The 26,089-nt window shown below is 40.6% G+C and overlaps 1 protein-coding gene and 1 long non-coding RNA gene across 7 annotated transcripts in view; one reads left to right on the top strand and one right to left on the bottom strand.

Moving 5' to 3' along the window:
• Positions 1-245: 245 nt before the first annotated feature.
• LOC147754414 (uncharacterized) lies at positions 246-2,210 on the bottom strand. Its single transcript, XR_015316775.1, has 3 exons — positions 2,074-2,210; positions 726-834; positions 246-397 (listed from the first exon to the last, which is right to left on the bottom strand). It is a non-coding gene; the product is annotated as an uncharacterized LOC147754414 (long non-coding RNA).
• The window catches only part of LOC111254819 (retinol dehydrogenase 14-like), a 71,500-nt gene continuing 46,833 nt past the window's right edge, over positions 1,423-26,089 (top strand). For 2 of the 6 annotated variants that reach the window (XM_022816068.2, XM_022816067.2), the window contains exon 1: positions 22,524-22,798. In XM_022816068.2, the coding sequence (XP_022671803.1) occupies positions 22,666-22,798 (133 nt within the window). In that variant the 5' untranslated portion in view covers positions 22,524-22,665. Of the gene's footprint in view, positions 2,747-18,420; positions 18,526-21,664; positions 21,687-22,276; positions 22,298-22,523; positions 22,799-26,089 lie in introns of those variants that run through there. The other 4 variants (XM_086974527.1, XM_086974526.1, XM_086974528.1 and 1 more) reach the window with 4 other exon arrangements.

The raw sequence follows: 26,089 nt of genomic DNA, 5'->3' as shown, positions 1-26,089 counted from the left end.
GACCAGACCATCAGCGTTACAGCATGTAGTACGAACACAAAGGAAACCCAACTGCCATTTTTCACAGGAATGCTTCGGAGCGATAGTCCAGTAGCATGTTTACAACTAGAAAAAAAAAAAAAAAATCTTCCGTTTCTTTAGGCAATTCGTTTGCCATATGAATGCGATAATACTGTAAGTAGCTAATAGCGGCGCATCTATTAATTGACACACTTCAAAAAATAAGAACTCAAAATTGTCATCAAATTCCTTCACGAAGGTCACACTGTCATCGTCAATTTTATTATATCATTAATCCTAAAATGAAGGCAACAAGATAGCATGAATGTTCGTGACACATATATCACCTATAAGCTTCTTCTCACAGCATCCCCACTTAATCCGTACGCTACCTGTCCTGGTTTTGATAAAAAACAAAGAGAAAAACCAAAAACTAAGAGTTATTGTTAGTGATTACCACTGAATAGAAAACAGAAGACAGTTTTTTTTTATACGAAAATATATGTTAGTTGTAGCTACAACCTTTTTGCGGTCTGCTAGTAATGGTGCTTTCTGTGAGCCGCCATTGCAGCGCTCGTGTAGTTCAAACAAAAAAAATTGCCAACAACGAGTTCGTTTCTCGTAGACGTCTCCACACAAAGCAACGAAATAAGAAATAATGGCTTAATTATAGGCAATCGCGAGGATTGCTCTAAGCTTTCACACAAAAAAAAATAGAGCAGGACCTTTTAAGCAGCAGCACGTAGTGATGGTAATGAATAAGCAGCAATGTGATCAACGCTCGAGTACAGAACACCCAAAACGCAGAAAAAAAACTCAGCGAAGTTTTCGGCCCTGAAAAGACCCGGATGCGCCTCGCTTGGTCAATCAGTTGTAGAAAAAAGCGGTAAACAAATAATGTACTATACGTAATGTGACTACCCTACCAACAAACGCTGACCTACTACTAGAAACAAAAGGTAACAATTGTCAGTACTACACAAACAAAAAACAAAGAACACTCAACCTCCTTGTATCATAACGCTTCGAACTATGTACCACTAATAAAAAAAGACCCGGATGATAAGTAACTCAAGATCTTCAAAAGACCTTTCCGGATACATGCTTGTCCCTCAGGCAATTGTTTCGTCTCCTATCCGCATCGAGCCATAATCGTGTCGGCGCTTCTATCGCAAACGTTATGAAACATCGTCTAATACTATTAAATTTGCGCATCGTCTTCTTGCTTCTACTGCCCTTGCCTATTCAGTAGACACTATCCTAAAATATCTGCCATTAGTACGAGTGGTTCGCATCGGTTACTTCGAAATGCCGAAATTAGGGTTGAGCCTGCATCGATTATCATGTGCTGCCTTCTCTCTATCGCGATGCCATCTACAAACCTCCGACTCAAAAATATTCGCCACTGCTGGAGATATACTTTTGCTTATACCCTAGATACGAAAGCCGATACCGTTGCAAATACAACTGACAAGGAAAGAAAAGATAGATGTGCCAAAACCACACGACAGGGCGAACCAAGATCTTTCTCCCGGCATCGTCTGGCATAGAATACGAAGACGATGCCTGGTTACTGGCTCCCTATGCCAAACCCAACCGATGTCAGTAACGCGCATTCGAGCAGAGGGTGCCTTTGTCCTATCCGTTCTGCCGGCGGGGATCACAGATTTCGCCGGATGAACCTGTCGCTCAAACGCTGATGCTTAAGCTATGTCCCGCTACAACGTATACTGCTACTGACGACATAGCCATTAACTCACGATTTTTGTCTCTCCGTGGACGAGACTCATACAAGTGGCCTCTTTTTGTGCATGACAAGAAATTCAACCGGCGAGACAGCCGACCGTCGGCGAACCTGACGCGGTTAGCCGTGAGTGAGACGATATAGACCATATAGGTGTATAGAGCCGCGGGAACACCGCACAGCCTAAGGCCCATGGAGGCTGCCGCAGCAGAAATAGTGTCTGGTATTAATAGCAGAATAGTATATGGCTACCGCAAAAAAAACAATACAACAACAAGAAAAAAAGACTGAATAGCGCTGGACGCCGAGTGCTGAAACCTACAACGTACCATCATTCGTGTTGTGGTTGACGATGCGCGAGTTGAAGGAGAGATTACTCAATGGCCGCTGTGATGACGACGATGGCATAGACTCAACACAATATTGTATTATGTATAGAAAGTGCGATCAGATGATGGTGTCCCCCTGATATTAGTGAATGCCATTTGATAGACATATTGTCGCTTGATTTTCGTTGTTTCGCGAAAGGCACTAGACTGTACGAGTTAAAAACGGCCTACGGTGATAACTGTAGCGGCAGTAGTTGCGAGAACACCACGTGCTGTTCGTCCCCTGAGTATAATAGACATGTCGATTGTCTGATTAATAAACCCAGAGGGATCTTCATTATCAATGACTTCTATCTAATCACTGGGCATACATATGTTTCAACTTACCTACGACCACTAGCAGCACTACCGTGTAGCTCGCTACTTAACCGTTGTTCGTTGCGGATGTATCGTGTGCACTCATAATGTACTGGCGGGATGGTGAAATGAAAATGTGTTGATCTGGACTATCGTATTGTCCTATATTGTTTCCCTAGCATTGATGTACAGTCCGATAAACGCTAAATGTTGTAGTGGTAAGACATCATCCAAGCAAGCAGTACTTTCAGGCTCATTTGTGTCCTGCTTAAAATGGTGTGGACTTCAAAAAGTTTCTTCCCGTCGCATATGTGAGGTGAGAGACCTTCATGGTTTGCTTGCCAGAGTAATACCGAGCATAAAACGTAGCACACTTGCAGCTGTAGATCCATAGTATATTCAATCTATGAATTTGACCATCGACGTTACCGGCATTCGTTTCACTCGAGCTTTTTCATTTTCATTACTAGTTTAACGTGCTCTCATGCAATGTATCAGGTCGGCGGCTGAATTCAGGCGATAAGAAGCCTGTTTTGTTGATAGGCCGTAGAAAAGAAAGTAGGTTCGATGCAGGAGCTGGTGCCATATGCATAATTATTATTTTATAGTCTTTCTGTATTTTGGAGCATATAAAGACCGTGTCTTCGTGATATTCACTTTACGTACGACGGAAAAGCGCTGTTTGCCTGCTTTAATACGGCAAACAAACAACCGATACGATTTAGATTCAAATTGAACAGAACAGAATAGATACACATGATTATTCCGTTCCACTAGCGACTTTTGACAGGTAACGTCCTGTAGAGCTTGTTCCTATTGTGCCACGCCAGGTTTTCGTAACGCGCGATGCCTGCCACTTATGGCACAACCCTACTACCAAATGGCATCCAATTAAGGTCGTTGGTCCTCCGACCTATACAGAGGCAGCCATGACTGTCGTCCCCATCCTCGTCTCTGCTTCATGCAAATATACCGAATTTTCGTATGTTGCAAAACATGTTGGACAATCGTCGTTTACAGATGCCCTTTATAACGGAGGCAAAGCTTGCTCGAGCTGCCTGTGATAGACCTCTTGTGTGTTTTGCAAAAATTGAGCGCTAGCATGCAAAAGGAAATTAATTTCACAATATATATAGCGCGAAAGAGAAAGCAAGCGAGCCGGTCTTTAGTATTGTGCTTTCATAAAGGATCCATTGCTTGATTGCACTATGAAAAGTTTAGCTAGTCTGGCTATTTCGCATGAATAAAGATCGTATTTACCTAAATTCAATGGTAAATTGCTACCTAGTTCTACAACAAACCTAACAATTTTAATAAAATTAATAAGGGAATGTTTTATCACGCACTTACGAAAGTCTCCAACGTACGACGTTTTTTGCTGAACTTTTTCGTTTGCCATAGTGCCCCTTTAAATGGGTGTTTCCTGGGGTAGTGGGTCCAAAAAGTAGCGAGTTCGCTTTGTGACAAGATGAAAGATACCATATTTTTAATAAAGACATTTCAGTACCCGCGATAAAGCCTGGTATGCGATTTTAAATCGAGTGAAATAAGGCCAAGTTGAAATTATCTGTAGGTCTGTCCATTCATTAGATGTTCGCTTTTTTGGCTTTGAAAAGCTCTTTTGAGACATTAAAAAACTACCATTGATTCGTTAGACTAAGGTTTTGGTAAATAGGGTGTCACGGGTAAATAAGCATCTCGAGCTGTCTCTGTGTCACTCCTGTTAACGTCAAATACATATTCATGCCCATAGACCAGACTCAATGTGACAAAAAAAAAACTGACAACGTCTAAATATATACCCAAAAAAAATATTCGTCTTAACTCGTTTGGGTTTTAACGGATAGTATGTTGTTATCTAACATATAGAGTATAATATATTTTAAAATATATAGTAACTTGTGTCGAATTTCAACTAGAGTAACTCATCACAATATTCTCTCAACTACAGAGGTTTTTATAGCGGTTACCTACGTGCAAGAGCGACGGCAGACGTTATTGGTCTTATTTGTATGTCTTTATGGCATAGGTTTACCCGGTGTGCAAAGGTTAACATTTGTAGCGCTTTTGATTTTACTTCCATACTGCTTTTTTCCGTTCGATAACAATATCTGCGAAGATCGAACACAGCGTATTGCGTAAGGTGCTGATAACCAGCAGAGCTATACATGCGTACACCCAATGTTCGCTAGTGATTACCATTTTACGAGCCAAAGTCGGTACCTCATGTATGACTAATTTAGTCTTGTTCAATTTTTACAACTTTCGAGTGGTTTTTTATATGTGGAATCGCTTAAATTTCCATGTAGTCCAAATTACCCGACATTCATCATTATATATATAGAACATCCATTATTCTTTTGATATATGGTTGTTTCTGCTAGTTCTACTCGTATAATTCATATATTCTGCTTTATCAAACAAAAGAGCCTGATAACAATTGAATTATAATCAACAGCCATATATCATATGAACCAATATTGTAAGACAGCGGGTAGACGGAGAAGTCTGGTCGTACCTTAGTTTAATTCTTACCTTTCTACCATTAGGCGACATGGTGCCTCTAGTTGACTTCTCAAGCCGGTGATCCGTCCGTGAAAACTAAAGGCATCAAAAGCAACCATTCGAGTATACTTCAATAGGTACATTCAAAGAAGGTCGTGTAGGAGACAATTAGAGAAATGCCTCTAGTCTAAACAAATGACTTCTCACATCGGACACTGGAAATATTTATAATGGCCTTTGATATAAGTACGAAAGGTAAGTTTGCACAGATGCCTTCTACTATTTGAGCAGATGTAGGGAGATCAAGTAAGCTTCATAACTATCTTGATTCTAGTTCATTCAGCCCCAGATCTGTAAAGACGTTCTCGTTCAGTAGATAAATGAGCGCTTTTTTGACCGAAATCTATATAGATACTTTATATACTTTTTCACTTATTGTAGATACAATTACTAGTTTGAGATATTTTAATAAGTTTTACCGAGCACTATAGAACTATCCATTGTCGATAGTTGAACTTAATAAATGTTAGCTGATGCCTAACCTATGCAGATGTTCCTAAAATCACGTCTAACACATTCAGGCCAAAAGGTGCCGCTGGCAAAAAGCGACCTTTCCGCTCTTAGTTTTCTTCATGTCGTTTCACTAAGGGCCGTATCAGCATTTTCATTGAAAGATAGCCTTTAAAAAAAATTGACTGTTAACCTCTATCTACTTAGGCTGCGTTGGTGCATGGAGTTGACCACGCTTCAAGTCGGAACGTCGAAACACGACCCCTGATCACTCAGATGCGTACGGGTGTATCGACTGATTTTATAACTTATCAGCTGCATGATTCATGTAAAAAGGATGGATCAGGCAGAACATGTAACCACTAACCAAAATGGCGTTTCACGTATAGTCTATAGTTTAAAAAAGATGCAATTCGTCCATATTGTTGCTCACTGTAACGGCGTGACATTCCATCCATTAATTTAGTTTAAAATATACTCAAATATTCGTTACGCTAAAGTAGTTCAACGAACAAGTAAATTAAGACAGTGATCCGTTAAAAAAAAAGTTAGGTTATTGGAGGTTGCTCGTTTCAATCTTGAGTGTGGCAATAACAAAGATCAACGGTGAAAAGCGTGAGTGACGTTTACGGCGCGAGGCAGGCCTGTAGAGCAGACCGTGAAGGTTAAAACAAAAAAATCTTTTATCAAGTATTGGATGAACTGCGAGATAGAGGCGGAGTTAATGAGTATAGGAAATTAACAAAGGGGCAAATAGAAAGATTACGAGAAACCCGAGGAGTAGCGCATCGGGCATCATTTTATTAGACTTGACGCTATCTTATTTTAAGCCTATAGCCAGCCTCCGAAACAATAAGAAATAACAAGGATAAGCAACATTTTGTAATCAGAACTTATAAATTCAGAAATTATACTAAGCTTCTAAGATGGGAGAGCGAGCGAGAGAGAGAGAGAGAGAGGGAGAGAGAGAGGGAGAGAGAGAGGGAGAGAGAGAGGGTAAATCACATGGGGACATTCAAAAAGAACACGGTTATTCTGGAAATTGCTATGAAACCTTGCATTGTGTACAGAGGTGAAGTGATGTAGCAGAATTGATAAGTCGTGCCGCGTACTTGCCTGAAGGTAGAGACGCTGCGTGCAGTAATAAGATGTGGACTACATTTGACGGCAAATTTTAGGTGACAGGACCCACTAAGCAGATGAAATTACTATAATTAGCCAGCATGAAGATTTTAATTTTCCAAGTATTTAGCACTGAGATGATATCAGTAGAAGCTATGATAGAGGTGCAAGTACTTTGGTTGCATATAAATAGAGAAACTGCATATAGGGTCGAAACAGGACGGGCCCTAAGACTGTATACTGGCCGATGTTTCCGATAATCTGCACGAGTGGAAAAAAAAAATACTAAAAATGTTGATTTGGATAAATAGCGCCCCATGAAGAAACGCCGATATTGCCAGAAAATCCAGGAGCGGTATGAGTAGCGCAATTAAGCCACATCCTGAAATGTCCCTCCCTGCCCGTTCATTGCTACTGGAAACGCACGTTTTAACATTGTCGAGTATTGCCCAAAGGATCGTCTTCAGCGGAATATTCCTTAGCCGATAGAAAAGAAAAAGCAGCCCAAGTCATACTGACACTAAAGCTGGCTGATAATAGAACACCAAAAGCGATAAGAACTGTAGGTTGGCAAGGGGTAGGATAATTTGTTTGGACCGTTGTTCTTATAGATAAGAGTTTGGGAAGCTAGTTGAGATACAGAAATTATTAAGTATTTCGGGTTTCAGCTTCGGTGCAACTACCGTGAAGTGTTGCCTCAGACGTCTGATACTTCTCAGCGTGTCTCTATGTCCGCTTTTAAATCTATGTTATTTCACGGGTCCTTTGGCTTTCTAGGCGAACACATTACCACCGTGCTATCACAAAGATCTTTTAGATACAGCGGGAAATGGATAGTCGAAGAAGGAAATATTGTTGGTGAATAACGTAGGAACTTTCAGAAGTATTAATTGGCTTATAAGTTAACTTTACGATAACCACAAACTTTGCCAATTAGAGCGCGGTCTAAATATGAAAAAGGGATCGACGAAGCGGAGCTTAAGGAGCCTAAACCCGCATCGAGCTGAGCGACCCACCACAGGTCTTTGTATTTGCCGGGCTGCTTAGTGATTACTTGAAGGATGGACACTATAAAGTGAGAATATGTTGAAGGAATAGTACCTACGATAGCTCGGTAATTATGTACTACTAAAATCTATTGTAATTATATTATCGTAATACCGTAAAGATCTTATAAACGATGGATAAAAAAGAGGAATAATAGAAATGTCTTATCTTGGGGGGCGATGTACGTGACCTAAACAGCAGCGTAACACCGATATGACTGGCCAGATTGTTATATTTAGATAATTTAATAACATGTATAGTAACGTGTTCCTTCGCTAACCGGAAGGATGGAAACGAAATTTTGATTCGAATACTAGCGTGAACCCAGCTTGAGCTTCCGGTAAAAAAATTCAGTCATCAGTAGTCATGTTAGATAGTAATCTCCTTTTTTGTTTGGCTCTCATAGTCAATACTGGAACACAATATTGGAAGAAAGTGGTACCTAGGCGAATCGTAAAAGAGACCGTTGAGGGTCAACTGAGGAAAGTTTTAGGCCAAATTTGTCAAGCATTATAGTCTAATCTAGCGACGCCAAAATAATGAAGACATGCGCCAGATGCGAATATCGATTAAAAGATGAGATCTCATACCTCATAGAAACCACCGGTGGCGTATTATTGTCGACAGCCAATAGACTGATATGGAAATCTTCGAAGGAAAAATTGAAGTGGTTGATCGAGAAAAAATATACCGAGAACATCGTGTCGTCACAAGGATTAAGACAAACGTAAATTAATGTCACTTAGGTATCAACCGATTTACATTAAGCAAAAGCCTGAACAGATATTAACCAACAACCAAATATTTGCGGTTAGCAACTGGAGACAGAAGATAGCTACTTTCTGTTGTTATGGATACTCCCTTACGCTTCATTACATCTCTCCAAGCAAACGACTTTTCGATGGCTAGCATAAGATGGCGTAGAGGGAACTTGCAAGGGAACTTTATCTACGTGTAGTCACATGGACAGGGGCCCCACTTTAAATTTTGCTACACAGAAAATATTCCACACGGCATGTTTAGAGTATCACACTGTTAATGCAGGAAGTGTGTTTATTGACTTAGATCGGCTGTCTACACACCATCGTCGTAAACAGTTCTCGACGATATACTAAATCACCATTTTCTCCGCTTATAACCTTTCTCCAAGTCAATTGAGTGAAACCATACGTGCGCGACTATAGGCTGGTGTATGAGCAAAAAAACTGAGTATTTTATAAGCCAGCTGTGATCTTTGTATTAAATATGTGCGACTCTGAAAGAAATTAGAATTATTTCTTTTGTTTATTCTTTAGTCTAGTCGAATATGCACTGAACATCCATACAAACGTACGTATGCACGCATTAGAAGTAGCAGACAACCCCAGCTGTCGTATGAGATCTCTCCGCGTGAAGGCCACTTGGCAGATAGTAACGCAGAACGAAAGCTTTTTATGAAGACTTTGCCATGGACATTTGCGGTACTAACTCTGAAGCTTCTCAGATGCGCGCACAACGGCCGGTGAACCCAAGGCTGTAACTTCTTTCTCGAGCTTGTGAAGATCTCTGTTTTCCCCTGCCTCTCGTAAGGGTAGCTTTTCAAGGTCTACGCCGTCGTACTAAACAGCTTGCTCAATCAGGAGAAAGCCTAGAAGCTCTCGTAGTTCTAGACTTTCTTTTAGGTATAGCTAGAGCTAACTCGAGAGGCTTAAGTTTTTACATAAATTTGAGGTTTTTAAATGAGGTAAACAGATCTTCGGTCTGTCTTTTTGTGAGGCTACTTGATTTGAAATAGCAGTTTATGCTGGACATAATACTATTTGACATACGGCCCAGTTATTGGAAGTTGTTCTGATCGTCAATTCGCCCAGCTTCACAAACTTCTATAAAAGATCAAGTTTAACAGATCCCGCTAACGGATATGGTCCCCTATAGTAAAGATATATTTTTTGTGGGTTGCATGCGAGAGCTAATTGGCTAAACGCTCGGCATAATTGAAATAATGTTTTTTGCTGATAATCTATTCTATTATTATAGGTAAAAATAGACCCAACACAATCAGCCATACACAGCCTTGACTATTTTTGTTCTGCTAAAAATCTTATGTCCATATTTAGTCTTAGATAAGCTAACCGGGTAACTGAATGAAGTTACGGGAACAAGACAAACAACCTGTTCAATGATTACTCGTACTGATTATGGAAAACGTTATATATATGGAAAATGACTGATTGTATATTTAGCTTAAATAAACGTTTCAGTGTTTACATTGGGTTAGGCCGTTAGCCATTGCCTCAGGTAATATGGCTTAATTATTTCGGCCTGGCCGGCTAACCTTTGTAGACGCAGCGAAGAGAAAATTTCAATTATATTTCACTCTGACACTGCACTTTCCCAGTGGATCATGCCGAGAAACATGCTTAGCCTAAACGTTTGTGGTTTCAGTCAACGGGCCATAGTCGTATTTCTGCTGGAGCGCAAATAACGCTCACGTGAAGTTTTGCTTCGTCCTTCAGCACTTCTCTGTACTTCAGCGATCACAGTCAGTATTTGAACAATTCTTTCTCGAGATAAACTGACCTCAGCTATCTACATTCAATCAGCACTTCATTCCTGTCAACGTGTACGACAGCTGCAAACGTACATTACCTTGTGCAAGCCATAATTGACTAAATGTAGTTTTTTATTGGGAAGGCTTTGAGCGGCTGCACCCGCTTTATTCTCATGCTACTTAAAAACATTGGTACGTAAACGCACGGCGGACCTCTACTTCAGCGGCGGCACCGCCTTCATTGTTTTCGGAGTGCGCAGTTGCAGTTCTTTCCTACAGCTTTCGTCATGTTCGTAGCTCAGGTCGCTTAAGTTAATTTGTCTTTTTAGTCGAAGGAACTCACTGGACAAAAACGTTGAGTGGGTAAAAGCCAGAGATCAATTTTTGGTGCTGCATTGTCAACCGACATCGTTAGCGTTAACAACTCGGTCTGTCGGTATCAAGCATGATAAACAAGTTCTAGTCAATAACGTACCAATCGACTGTCAGTCAGAACGCTACCTCACTATCTAGACTAAAGACTGATGGGGATGACGATTGCCTGCGTGCGTCTACCCTTTCTCTCATATATATATATATTTTTTATTGAATTTTTCTATGTGGAAAGTAAGACGCGTTCAAGGGATTGAGCTGTAGCACAATAAATTGACGTAGTTCGTCTAATAATCTTGTATGTTGGTTGTGACTTCAGTTCAGCAGCAGCAACAACGACGACAGGGGACGTTCATCATTGGCTTCATCAAACTCCGTCACAGGGCATTGCGAAGCGCAATCTTCTTCACCAATTTAAGCTATATCGTACTGACCGGACTTCCTCCAGGATTACCCCACAGTTTTACCCACTCGCATTACCGACGAAGACGTCCTGCCATTAACATTTGTCTCAGCTACTAAATAGAGTTCGTATAGTCGCGGCACTCTACTTTGTTTAACCCCTCTGACCCACAGACAAAAACAAGTACATCCATAGGGCTAAAATGCCAACGCCTTTCTCTGACTACAGCCGTTGCTCAATAACATTCTATGTACATAGCCAATGAGGCGTGAAGTAGGCAGTACAACTGTCGCTAAAAGTCAGCTCGATACGAAGCAGAAGTCAGCCGAAACGGAGAACGTAGTGCCGTACGCAGCGAAACACATCACTCTTGTGTTGGCTATAAAAGGCAAACAATAAACACCTTGTAGACTACGTAGCATGATCAAATTGACCCTTTGTGTCGTTGTCATGAAACCTATTGGAATAATATACAATGTTTATGCATAGCCCTGTAAGAATGCTCAAGTCATCCTGGTAATCACCTCTGGTCCGTCTCTTAAGTTATGCTAGTAAAGCTCTCGATATATATATATACAGTCTTCTTGGGGTTCCTTTCTTCCGGTCAAGTAGAAAAATCACGTAAGCATCTTCGCCTAATTATTACACAAGTAGACGTCGAAACGCGATTTAACAATATACTTTGCGGCCCTCTTCCCAATTACGTTAGACCACATATAACGGGTTAGCAGATATATAACGACTTAAGCTAAGTAGGATCGTAGTATAATGACAGGCGAAACCATGAAAACGATCTTCCTGCTGCTTTGAGTTCATGAGAAAAGTATTGTGCCGGTTTTAGCGCGTTGTGCGTAGCCAAATAATACTGTTTGTCGCCTTTTGATCTGAACATTCAGGTCAGTTCGACAATTGTCTATCAAGTTGAAGTAGGAGAAAAAATGGCCCGTCAGAATCGATGCAGTGACCGTTCTTTGGAAATCATCGGCGAGGCTGTCAGCCTTTTGTGTTGATCGAGCATTTTTAACTGGCACTGCTGGTAAAGTGAAGTCTTTTCAACGACCTTCATTAGGCAGCCACTGTCACTCTAAATGCTGTAAGAAGTGCGAAGTCCCGACCGCTGGCGAGTTCAACCATTACCTCGTCACTATACGATGCTAATGATTTGCCTAATAAGAGGAACAAACAAACGGTAAATTTGTTCGTTCGCTTGTGCACTGCCTTAAACGATGCCGTTGGAAGCTGGGCAGCAATCCGTGGACGCTTCGGCAAATAGTTGACGTTTTTGGCAGCACCTTTTTTGGATATTGCAGACGTTAACAAGTGTTCGGTCTTTTCCGGCGCTTACGGAGGGTAAAAGAATGTGTCTTCGATGAAACGAAGTAAGCGAGCACCAGCGAAGTCATATTAGTAAGCCATCTTCAGCTTTCTGTCCCATAGCCTAAAACCTTAAAAACGCAGACATTATCAATGCAGGACCACTGGACTCTTAGTCCTTGCCCAGCCTATATACGAGATATAAATTAAATCTCAATTCGATGTAAGCTTCACTGGCAACATTTTCCTAAGCTACAAAAATAAGGGATTCTTCAAAAGATTTTAATATCACAGCCAAAGCACAGACGGACGTTGCTTTCGAACTGCTAGGCTTCTAATCGCTGATTTGCATTTTACCTCACGCAATATATTTACAGCACACAATGAAATTACCTACGTTGAAGCGTTGACTCTGTGTATCATTGAAGCAAAGACCCAAACTTCTCGAATCTGACTGAGGCCGCGGCAAGCAGACGTTATAGCCGTAGCAAGCTCAAGAAAGGCCACAAATAAGGATCTATTTCACAATCCTAGCAGGACGAATCGATAAGATCAACAGCTATTTGTATCGAACAGACGGCGACATAAGTTTATAGGCTGCATCATTAAGACATAGAACGGTCCGAATGGCTGTCATGCGCTAACTCCAGCTCCGCGTTGTTGCGTAAAATGGGACAGAAGCTGGAGTCTCACGCTCTTCGTTTCTTTCAGTATTATTCCTATTCACCTAAGCATATGAAAGTATGCGATTATGATACATCTATTATACAGAACCTTTTGCCTAGGTTATAGTTTATAGGTTCGGTTTGGTGTGTAGCTGGTAATTCGCAAAAATCCAACCTAACTCATGGCGCCTACTACGTCGAACCTATTTCATGTCTACTTCAACTATTGGAAGCATGGAATGTCATAGATAAGATTTCGTATGCAGCGGTAAAATATCAAATCTACGTAGTATATTATATGATTATATATATTATAAATATTTACGGGACGTCCAACTCAACCAAAACTGACGCCCTATATTTGCAAAAGATCGCGTGGGTGGAGCCACAAGAGGTTATATAGGGTTTACCTAGCCCGAATATAATTGATCGAAGCCTTTATTTGATCTCATGGATCAAAGTTAAACATGACGAGAAACAAACGTAACGATAGACATTTTACTGACAGCTCGCCTTTCAGTAAAAAGCGATGCTTTTTTTCAGTAATTTGCTGCTTCGATCCATGAAACCTATACTCTATATCTGGTACGACACAAATGTTCCCCTATATTTAGAGGTTTTTTTTTACTTGTTGACGTTACTTGGATGTCTGGAATGGAGCCTAGAGTCGCGGTGCGAAGAATATAGATTCAAAGTGATATTAAATTTTTTTTACGACGGAAAAGCAAATCTTTGGCAGGCAAACTCACTGATACGAGAAACAACACTAACGGATTATCATGAGTGACGACCGAGGACCCTCTACGGATGCACACGTTCGCAACTGTTTAAGGGTCCTGCTCAGTGCGTATGGTTGCATTTAAAGTTAGTGGAAGTAAGCATCACTATTATTATTACTGTTGTTATCATCATCGACGTGCTAGGCACGCTGGTAAAAGGACCAGTCAAAAAAAGGAACACGAGTAACATATTACCATCGCTGATGTCAAGGCTCTCTTTAGCAGGTCCACTTGTCTCTTTAAAATTGCATCGGAGGATGGTATCTCTGTAGCAAGCAAATACAGTTCACTTAGCAAATTTAAACAGGCCTTAATTACAATAGTGATATTTGTATGTTGACACCTGATTATCCTGTACTAGTTAGTTTTTAAGCCTAATAATATATGATACCTGTTTGTTAACAGGTATCTCTTGCAGGAATTAAACCTGAATCGAGAAAGCAGGTTCGTTATTGCTACCTATGAATTTAGACGTCTTCTATCATGAATAGCCTCCTGAGTGATTGCCAAGAACGGCCGTTATGGAATAACAGGGGCGCACTAGGGGGATTATGTGTGGTTCTTCAAATAAAGCTTCTATAGACATATAATTTTTGTATTGTACTCCATATAAAATTAGCTTGTGCTAATTATGACTTCTTATATATAGCACATATTTCAGTGAAGCAATCAGATAGCTAATAATTTATTAACGACATTTGTAAGATTTGGGAAAACAGTTCCGTATGAAGAGTGCTTACGTAGTTAGGACAGGTCTGCGATTCGAAATATGGAAGTATCCATAGTTTTCCCTGCCAGTAGATAATACTGTGGATCATTTAAGCCTGGGTTGGAAGTCTTCAGAATAGGATACGCCGATAGCCGCTTGAAAACCGACAGAATATTTATTATAGATTCGATCTCTGTGAGCGTAGCCGCCATGTCTTTGTTTCGCTAAACCACAAACTTTGTAGGGGGCTAACTACGTTAAACTGCCTAAAAAATGTCCAAAAAATAATTTTCATCGCAATAACAAACCCTGTCAGTTGCCAGCGAAAGCCGCATCTGTATTTTTTGTTATTGCGACAATGAAAAACAGAATATTTTCCTTTAGATTTGTTCGATCGGTAATAGCCTGAGATATGGGTTAGCGCCTTACCAAATATATATGCCATTTGTATATGAGAATTACTGCGATGCTCAAATATTTAAGTGTCTGTTTAACTGCCCAATCGGTTAAAGTTAAACTACTCTACATGATAGATTTAACAATATCTTGCGGACGTGTGTCAGTCTGTCTCCCTTATACTCGAATCGGCATTAAGATAACGATGTAAATAAGTGACGCTTCAACACAGCCAATGAGAAACAATTTCTCAATTTCAATCTACATAACAAAGCTTTGGCAGAGATATGAAAAAGTAGATATGACGGAGTTTTGCCAGCGAATCCAGGGTGAACCCAAATGTTTGTCAAGCATTTGAACGGCTTAAAAGGTAATGCCATAACGGCTATTCAGCTGTTTTTTTTTTTTTTTGAATTTAGGTTACATTGAAATATGTGGAGGCATCGTGGTTAGATATGATATTGACAGTTAGATTACGGCAAATAAATACTCTTTCGCTATAGATGTCGTAAACGATTATGTGCCAGACCTCGGCTAGGATAAGTGGCCTTTTTACTATGCTAGTGAATTATGAGTGATGTCTAGAACCTGTTACCTTGCTTTAGGCATATACTATTTTCGTTACATTTACTGTCAGTCTATTAGTTAACACATTTGTGCACCAATCTTGTGGTGCTATTTTTTCCTAGCAGAAATTCTATTATGTAACACGAATAGCGAAAGCACTAAAATTATGCTTGAATATTTCATGAGCGTCAGTTGCTCGTCACGAATGATGTTTGTATCGTAGCAAGACACCTCGACATCAATTACACCTTAGCTTTCTGACCCATTACCTAGGGGTAAATGGCCCATGGGTCTAAACCCGTGTCCAGCCACTTGAGCCTTAACCTCTCAAATCGCAGGCTTTGCTTGAACGCCCGTTGGAATTCGTACTATTTAGAAGAAGACTTAGCTTTTTCCATACCAGAAAAGGAGTGCTTGTTAATAGTGGTTTTAACCATTTCTAACCAGCGGTGACCTGAGATGAACCGATGCGACTAAGTTACCTTGAGTGCACAAATATATTCCCTTCCATCTATATCCGAAATGTCGGCTTAAGTTCCTAGCTAATACTCGTTTAGTTGATACCGAAGTACTTGTTTGTTGGAGGTGCTGCGTGGATGTCCCAACGAGAATTCAAGCTCTCTACAGGTCGTTTATTTTTTATAGCTTTACTTTTTGAGGAGCACACAAATGCCAAAGATGGCGCCCTCGCGGAGGCATTTACCCGTAATGTTCATAATTTCTCAGATTCTAACTACACGTAATTTCGAGGAAACGTTGGATACCTTTTTGCGACACTGAGCATTGCCTCTGTGTGTATATATTACACTTCAGGGTGTAGTTAAATCATGGGAGATTTGGATATACAACAGAAACCCTAATGTATTAGCCGAACTGTGGTTTTGACAATGACTAAGCTCTCCAAATATCTATATGGGATTAGACTTTTAAATTGGAATTAACAGGATATATGTTTATATTGGAACATGGTTTTTAGTGCACGGGTGCTCCATATCGTGCTTACACATTTCTTGATGTTATACAAGGTTTTTTTATTGGAGATTTAATTAAAGGAACGATTTTCATTGACGAGTTAGGAGCTCCAAACTTATGGTAAACAGCAAGCGAAAAAAATGCCTAATAGACCCCTCAGCAGCCAAGGTTATATTCGTGTGACAGTTAGAGCGACTGATGACAGCGGAACGTGGCAAAGTTATATCCAGTAGATGGATCTATAATATTTTTAGATATATCATATGTAAGCAGGATAAAGCACCTTCTGGCTACTTCTCAGCAGAAGAACCTTCTATAAAGTCGTTATATTTCCGAATCAGTTGTCGATCTCAAAGCTGGAAGCTCCCTGGATAACTCACCATTAAAACAGGCGCTTGAAGCACCACTCTATATAGGTGGTGCAGTCGCATATAACAGCAATAATATGAAACCTTAACTTGAAACACGAACTTTGAGTATTGCTTTTATTGCGCAGAACCTAAGCGCTTGAGTGAGCCTATCGTTTAGGCAACGAAAGCAGAGGTACGCCAAAAGTAACTTAGGATGATTTTTGGCGGGTATAGAACAGAAGTAGTTATTATTCGCTCTATATTTAAGTGACAAACCTAGTAAGTTTGAGCGGAAACTTCATTGACGTATGTTCTCTACGGACACGATCGTCTTACAAACATTCTGCACCATTATATGGAGCTGAATCAACGGAATAAAAACGACGAACATTTAGTGTCCAAGTATTGATCATTGGGTTGTTTCAAATCTGATCTTTTTTCGCCCAACACTGATAACTTGTTGCTGTTTTGAAAGAGTAACCGAAGTCTGTTTATTATGATCTATGTGCAGTAGGACCGACCGGCAGCTGAAGGCTGTTATAACATTGCGAAAATGATCTATCAACTTAAACTCTATCACATCAGTAACCCCTTGCCAAAAGCATATCAACGCTAGCATTAGCTGCGTTAGCTGATGTTAGTGGTCAGGATAGTGCGAAAGCATTGATATTTAGCAATTTTCGAGAACCTGAATAACTTCGAAACTGGTATTAGTTTTTGTGTGTTCGAAAGCCCTCTAAACTTCGAGTATACGGATAGAATTTAGCCGAATAGATGCTGCGTTTGCCCATAAACTGTTCAATGCTAATTCTGCCCGAGGATCCGCTTGAACGTCGAGGCGAGGCACCTGTATTGGGGGCTGGCTATCTTTGCGAAATGTCCAATGATCTCGTCAGCAATAGCTTGAGGACTTGAGCGTTTTCGCTTCGAATTCAACGTAGCTTTCGATTTTTCCCAAGCACAGAATTCTCTGATGACGCTTTGAAATGTAGAATTATCACTTTAGAGTAATGCGAGTCTGCGCCTGTAAAACGAGTTCCTATAAAGCTGCGGTGCTTTTCCATTGTTATTGCTGAAACCTATCCTGTGATGCCATACGACCAGTTTGTCAGTCTTTCCCCTGACTCATCAAAGGTCTGACCAAAATCCGAACTTATTTGCTACCGCGAGCGAAATCCTCGTCATCGATTCTAGCAAAACATGTCATATTCATAGTGTAAATATTCACAGAACCTTTCGAATGTAGAGGTGACATCCACCGTACGTATTTTGTCCGTTAAATGCCTACCATGCATCTAAGTGGAAATTAAAGCCCTAGGTATTTCGTAGCAAAATTGTCTCAAGTGAACGGTACATGATACACAGACGAAGTTGATAACAGTTTTTTTTTACAGCGATGTGGTTTCGAAAGCGGGCATATCATTTGGTTGATTGTGTAGAAATGTATCTTTTTTTGGCTTCAATACGATTTTGAATATTAGGCGGTCTTTCACAATCTTCTGTTCCGTGGACGGCGAAATAATGGTTACGCGAGAAGAGCTGTTTATTGATAAACAATCAAAAACAACTTAAGCTACTAGGGAAATAATATGGCCTTTTTCACGGAACTGCACGTGGACAGTGTGCAACGAGCGCTCTAGGGCGGCTGACCGGCTAATCAATGAAAGTTGAGAAAGCCGATGTGATTCAAATTATAAAGCCCCTCGTTGTGGCCTAATTAACTACTAACTTTGGCTGTAACTATTGCAGGCTTACCCTTTTGTCAGATTATTGGAAAGCTGTTGGACGGACGAGATGTACAGCGCTTCATATCCACGAACCCCTCGTGGCGAACGTCTTGAAAGATATATATGGGTATATATACTTCTGGATAATTGGTGCCATATACTAATGTGCGCTATGCGTTAGCGCGGCCTTACCTATTAGGGGTTTATACAGTAAAAGGTACTGAGATTAGGTTCAGCAGAACAGACGAAGGTTGGAAGGTTTTTTCATATGAGTGTTGGTACAGTCGCCTGTTTATGGATTTGCTTGTGCTTATGTAAAAGACATTTTTTTTTCAAAGTGCGAGCTCTATAGCTTTTTATCTCGGAGAAAGCAGCACTACTTTCTGTACCAAAAAGCCCTTAGTCAGTCCGAAGAGAAATGAGCAAGCAAAAGTGAAAAAAAAAAAGTTTTTTTAGATCATCGACTTCTTACTCCGATTACTCCGGTTAGTTTGATTTTTGTTAATATAATAATAATTTCGCAATCAATGCATGTCTAGCATAGATTATTCAGAAAACCTTTTGCCGAGATCTCGCTTTGACAATATGTTGTTGTCCGATTTATATAATGTAACGCCTGAAAAAATGCTTGAGGATAATAGTAACAAAGTGAAAACACTTTGTTACTATTATTAGCGAGGCCAGCAGAGCGCTACCGGGTTGTCCATTAGCAAAATTAGCTCAAACGAAGCTTTGCTAAAGGCCAAAAATGCAGATTTTTTTTGCTTACTAACGTTTTATCTTGGTTTAACATCTTGTTAGTTTATCATCCTATAGTGTAATATTCAGAGTTGTAGGTCAACATTATTGCTTATCTTAAACACGATCAAAAATGATGGCTGGTCGTGAAGAACAAAGCTAAATATAACTCAAAATAGAGCAAAATGAGCAAGACATGTCTAATATTGACAGTCTAACTCGGTTGATCTTTCAGCTCCGCGCTCCCTATCCAGGTAGGAACGAATACATAGCATACTCAGCTCAGAGGATTCAGGGGAGCTCTGATGCCCTCCTGTGAATTTACATGCGAGCATATGGTGTATAAAAGTCAAACTGTACAGCCTAATCTACTTCACTGCTTCGGTTTATTACCTTTAATGATATGTACAGGTGAGGAGCTGTACTGAAGGTAGTCCCAAGTACAACGCTGGAATGATACAGAATCTAAGAGATACATTTAATAGAAGCGGGGTTTCGCACTTGATTTGATAATAGTTATGCGATACAAAATAATCGTTTCAAGCTTTACGTAATTCTTAGCTAGCTAAATAATATTCATACAACTAGTTGAAACACGATTAAACAACAGATTTTTTTTATATATGTTTACAAAGTACACAGAGCACTCGATGATGATCTAATAGGTGAGGCTTTCCTTGGGTTGTTATCCACCTTAACTGATCATAAATTCCCTCTTATTTGGGCTGACCTCAGTCACTCACAGATACGGCATGTGTTATTTCTGTTTTCTAATGGCTGTTCGACCATACAAATCAAATCGTACAAGTCTTCACAAGAGATCTAGTAGGACGACGGGAATAGGCCGAACACGTAGCCAACAAATGAGCCAACTGAACGACCCCCTACTGCACAAGTTGACGGCCATGGCCCTGCAAGGAACGCCGTAGTCTGTTTACAGCGAGACACAAGAGCTTGCATTTCGCTAATGTTGCTTTTTTCGTTCTACTTAAAACTAGAAAAAGCCTAGAAGGCAGGGGTGGACGCATTATTTAAATCAGACAAAAACATAACGTTTATATAAACAATGTATTAATATTAAGGTAACTTTTATCTTGCTAGAACTTAATGATATATTCTCATTTTGAAGAGCGGCAGGTGCTGTGGACTATCGAGATTTATATACAAGCACTGATAACATATACCCACCCTCAAATTTACATTGTTGTTTTCTATCTGAAATCGAAACTTGTCCTTATATAGCTTCTTATATGTGTAAAAATTACAGTTACTGATAGATACAACGTGGGCTGAGCCTTTGGCCCACTAGAGGACAAGCGTATTGTTGTTAACGGGTACTACTAGATTTCTTTTTCACACTGGCCACAACAGGTTTGGCATACATACAAAACCTTATAACTTTACTGACAAAATGAAAATTCTTTCGAGCTAACATATTACCGAGCATAACATATGCCATTTACGCACTACCCGCTTACGGTACACGTAGTTCATATATGTACTGTTTGCATATCGCTATGCACACCACTTAAATCTATTAATTACACTAAACTTAATTTTTTAATCTTAACTGTACTTAACGGCAAAACATCGCCGAGGTTCTTCAAACGGACTTCCGTTACGTGGCGAGCCAACGTATACACACAAATAGCAAAGACACAAGGCAAAACACAACAAAGGGAAACGTTTATCCATGTTTTCCTTTATTGCGTTCTCTTCAATGTATAGAATATACCGCTATTATCGAAACATTGATGACGCATCTGTCTACGTGACGTCACTGCGTCGATCCGTAGACCTCCGGATTTAGTCTACATAAAAAATTTGCGTGTGTTATTGCTATAACCGTTTACTCAAATGCTGTGAACACTTGGCGAATTTTTTTTCCCTTCTATATTTACATCTTGATTTGTTGACTACCTTATGTATGGGCAGCACCATAATTTTCCTTCAACAATATACGGCTCTAGTTGAGTTTGCTGTAGGGGTGTTTTCTAACTCTCTTTCTCCGATTCTCTTTCGTTTCTTCTTACGTGCATACAAAGCAGCCCGTACACGATATCGGAAGGGCAAAACACAAAAAAGGAATTCCTCGTTTTTCACGTCATGCTGTCGCTACGCTCGGTCCGCCTGTTAGCATCTGCTAGTCACCCTCTGCCGACGCTGGTACACAAAGCCTTTATATTATTTCAGTCGGGAGATATTTCGCCCTCGGGGCCACAATCACTGCCGTGCTCGTCGCCACTGCTCCAGGTGGTGACAGCAGCATGGACATCCGGTTACGACATGAGCCTCTTAGAAATCTGTGTACCCATGAGCAGAATAAAAACGCTGCGGCGATAAGCGTACCTCGTGGAGCTCCAATACCTGTGCTCGGGTGCGAGAATTAGGAGCAGACGAATATCCAGAGGTAAAGGGGTCGGCGAGTATCGTACGGGACGCAGGTGAATAAATGGGCGCCATGGTCTCTGAAGTGAAAGCGCGATGTTATAAGTCTGCTGAGAAGCTAGCGTTTCGGCTGTTATCACGATCGATGTGCTGGAGCTGTTGGTAAGCTTATGGTATGCTACGCAAGAGATTCGTTTGATGCCGGTAACTTGAGTGTAGCCAAATAAACGAAGCCTTTTAGTCTAGCTGCCTCTAAGTTCGCTAATTAAAGGACCAGGAAGGAACTATAGCTGTGAATAAGAAAAGAGGAGCGGAAAAAATGGCACTTGAATCGATTTTGAAGTTTCGACTGAAGAACATTTCGAACAATGGAGGCTTATGAAGGTCAACAAGGAAAATAAAAAGAGCTCTGCAAGCCACAAACGCGTACACTAGCTAAAATAATTCCTGTGTACCACGAAATAAATGCTACTTGTATAGACGTTGCTCAATGAGTGGTAACAGGTTAAAACGACAAAGCGAGTTTAGTTATATTGGCGTTTACCGCTACCTGAGGCCCAGTTACTTGCGTTGTCTGTCTTGATGGGGCAATCTGTAGAGGTAAAAGAAGCGACGACTCAAACTGAGTGGCGCTATTCAACATGAGGGAGTAGAGCGGTCGGTCAATACTGTCCCGGAACACCTGGTACAGGAACATCTGACAATTTGTCTATGAAGAAAGGCTATTGTATCAGAGGCGCGTGACGATGAACCAAAGTGCTTGATGTGATCGGGTCGGTCATCGAATATTCAGCACTGGCCACATGCGCAGCTTATAGTTAACTCCGTCCTTGATATTTTCCAGTGTTCACTACCTATCTTTGAATTTTTTCACTAGCAATTAATTTAGTTTTAATAATAATAATAGTTTTATATCGATTAAAATGTATAACCAAGCTATCTGCTGTTTAGCCGTCGAACGACTGCTAATCTATAATTAGTGCTGACACTTCATTTCAGAGCAAGGAACAGCAAACTGCTGCTGATCTACCCAGAAGAAGGCCTGGCGTCTTTCCAAGGTCCTGCGCTAGGCTGGTTATCCGACTTCGTCCTGGCGACGCATTAGTGAAACGGCCAAAGCGGCCTTACGGCTCATTTCGCGATGTGGTTGTATATCGCCTTCTTCGTGCTCGCCGGTATCATTGTGCTGGCATTAATTATTCGAAGCGTGATTCGTACTACTGTGTACTATGACCAAATTCCAGATCTCAATGGCAAGACCATCGTTGTAACAGGTGAGCACTCATATCGCAGCGTTTGTATTTTCACATTCGAAATAGGTTTCATATTGAAAATGCTGCATTGACGCCTAGTTAGAATATAGTTGGCAGTAGAAATATGGACGGACTGAGGTGTACGTACGTGTATAATATTTTTTCGTATTTTCGGGTGAGTTGCACCGTTTAAATAGGGTCGTCTACGCTCAAATGGACACCATTAATCTCAATGAGCTACTGTGAGAATGCGTGATGAAGCCGACAGTTTCCTGTTCAATGTGAGATTTTTCCCATGTGATGGAACAAACCCTTAGCCAGGAAGCTTTATTGTCGGAAAACTCCTATTGACAATGTGTAAGGGAATATAGGGCATTCAGTCACAGGTTCCTCAATATACCTCCACGTTTAGTTACATATCCGCTCTTAAGAGGTCTTTATCTACGCTGAAAAGATCGTTTAATTTGGCACAGCTCTTCTGGTTTGACAAGCAATAGTAATGGGGTAGAAGGGTGGGTGAGAATCAGGGTTTGTCACCCTTGACCTAACGAAATTACTTGATTGGCCTAATCCTCTTGACTGACATGTACCGAATGCAAATCGCAAGTGGGCATTAGAATATATTATTATCGTATCTTAAAAATCGACTAGTTTATTTAAGTAGAAAGCTCAAAATATAGGAAACCCTTTTTTGTAGATGTTCTCTTGTAAAACACAGGTTTATCAAACGAGACAGATTCAGGGCACCAACCTCAAGCATTTTAAAACTAATTTAAGTAAAGGATTTTCAATGACAGAAAACGTAGCGTCATTTTGTTAGAGTCCAGATTTGGTCCTTTATCTCGCTAGGCTGCGGCCAATTCAACGGTTGGATAGCGACCGCTGCGTCTTACCGTTAGGAGTCGCCGCAGTCCCTAGACATACTAATGAGAGTCATTCATACGCAAGTACACTCTCTTCATTTCACCCCTGTGCTTGGTTGCAGAGCCACGCGACTGATATCCCATATTTGCGAAGCCAAAGGATTCTAAATCGATGCGGCGCCCACCAAATGACAGGCTGCTAGCAAAAGGAAGCTATCGCTTTTTACCGTAGGGTAAATTTTTTCAGCCTAAACAGCTTATCTATTTTTTCGGTCGAAGATGCGTAGATCACCTTTCGACACAGGCATTTATTGTGTCCTCAAAATAGCGTTCTGTTTTAGAATATGTCGAAGCCTTGGCGACTGGTGTCGACAAAAATCGGCTCCTTGGTATCCCCTGGTCCTGCCAATGTCCTCGGTGCCGTTGAAACGACCATGAAACATCTGGCTTTTTTCCCAAATCTGTCATTTGAGTAATGCTAACATGAACCTATCAGCAGTACGTTTACGCGACCCGAACTTTTGGAATACCGAACGGATCAGCAGGCTATGGCAAATTAACTCAACATGTCGTGCTGGAATAGTTCATAAAAATCGCTAACTTCGCAAGCGTTCGAAGGTACACGATGGACCCTATATATGCTACGGAATACATGGAATAAAATAACTTTCATGATTTGATGCTAATATAAACAAGTGTTTGAGTCAAGCATGTGATCCTTTTGGATAGCTCCCAGTTGCAAGCAAACTTGCATGAACGGATTAATTTAGCTTAGTATTAATTAGCATGTACAAAATAGCGATGCACTATTGATGAAAATGTCGATAGGTGATTTTTAAATAGAGTTGAAGCTTCCCTATTTGCTTCGTCTTGTAATGTATTCATTTTTCCCTTTTGCCTAACTGTGATGTTTTTTAAAGTAACTGTAAAAGAATTGGCACTCAGCCCAGAAGATCGCGGGACATTGGGGCGGTTGATTTGTTAGTCACTGTGGGACCGTTCAACTTGACCTGGCTATCTTTGTCGCGGTGTATTTCCCAGGGTTGGTAAACTCCATCAGGTTTGAATATTGAAAGGTTGGCGTTAGCCCATAGACCATCTGTAAAGGTGGACAGGCGGGCAGGTGGACAGGAGGCAGAGTAGATCCTATTTGAACCATCGTCGTCACGTTTATGTTGTTCGCTCGAAAAGTAATATCATGAGGTGGCAAAGAAGCATTACATAAAGGGTTCTGCTACCGTCCAGTTTTTGCTATTAAATGAAATTTCTGCATTTATGATGACAAAAACCTGCAACTGAACCTCAATGAATGGTAGGTTATTTGCACAGATTATTTTCAGCGTGCCTGATCACTGTCTTTTCTGTCTTATTTTTTAGTTTAGAAATACCTGTTTTTTTTTTTTATACCTACCGTACGAATTTCACTTACTTTACTTCACTGCACTGAGTTCCGTCCTTCACATTTACTTAGTTTATATGACTTTTTGATAATACAATCCTATTATGATATCACTGGATTTATTATAAATCACACAAATTTACACGGTGCGCTAATATAGTTTCCCATAATTCACATATCTTTACGATATCCGTATAGCTACAAAATAACTGTCTAGTGGTATTTCTCTGCGCTAGTTTGGGTGTCATCGCATATATCCACTGCTTTACCGTGCTGCATGTTTCTAACACACTCTTACCGCACACGCTTATTGTCGATCGGCGTCACTTAGAAGAATCGTTTGCAGGTAGTAAACGGCACCGATTTACATACGGATACGTTTACTGAAACGTATAGGGTACGTATAAGGTATCCGTTAGCATGTTCTGCTTGGGTGTTTGATGCACTAAACGGTTCGTCAGTAGCACATCCACGCATACAACCACGGCAATCGCACAACAAGTCAGGAGCCAAAACCATTATTCGATTTTTCAATTTCGCCTGTATTGGCAGGCAATATCAGGGTTACAACGGTACGGAACTCTTCCCGTAGCCATTTTGGGCAACGCCTTTCAGGCCCCATTCGGCTCCAGTCGATAACGTTAGCCACACTGCATTTGTTACAGCTTGTAGTGATCGGAATACAACTACCTATCCAAAAACCTTAGAATAGCACTCGTCGGCAAAGGGTTGGAAATGTTTAACCAATCTGGAACGGGTCGGACATTACCTCTATGAACCAACTCATTCTGTAGCGTCATTGTCTACGGCTTGTAAGATTATTATTACTAAGTTTTACTCGCCAAAAATAGTTTTACTCGCTATGTTCCCCTGTTGCCAAACTTTGTTGTATGCAACGAGCCGAACTAGGCCAACTTGGCTAGCAGAGACAAACCGGATGAACAACAGCGGATAAGCATACTTCAATAAACAAAACTTCTTAAAAAAGAGAGACATAACAAAAAGCGTCTTGTTGTTGTTATTTCTGTTAGTCGTACTGTTCTTGCTATC

This window comes from Varroa destructor, unplaced genomic scaffold (genome assembly GCF_002443255.2).
Source record: "Varroa destructor unplaced genomic scaffold, Vdes_3.0 BEIS01000007.1, whole genome shotgun sequence".
NCBI classification, from domain to species: domain Eukaryota; kingdom Metazoa; phylum Arthropoda; class Arachnida; order Mesostigmata; family Varroidae; genus Varroa; species Varroa destructor.
This window is presented reverse-complemented; position numbering and strand designations above follow the sequence as displayed.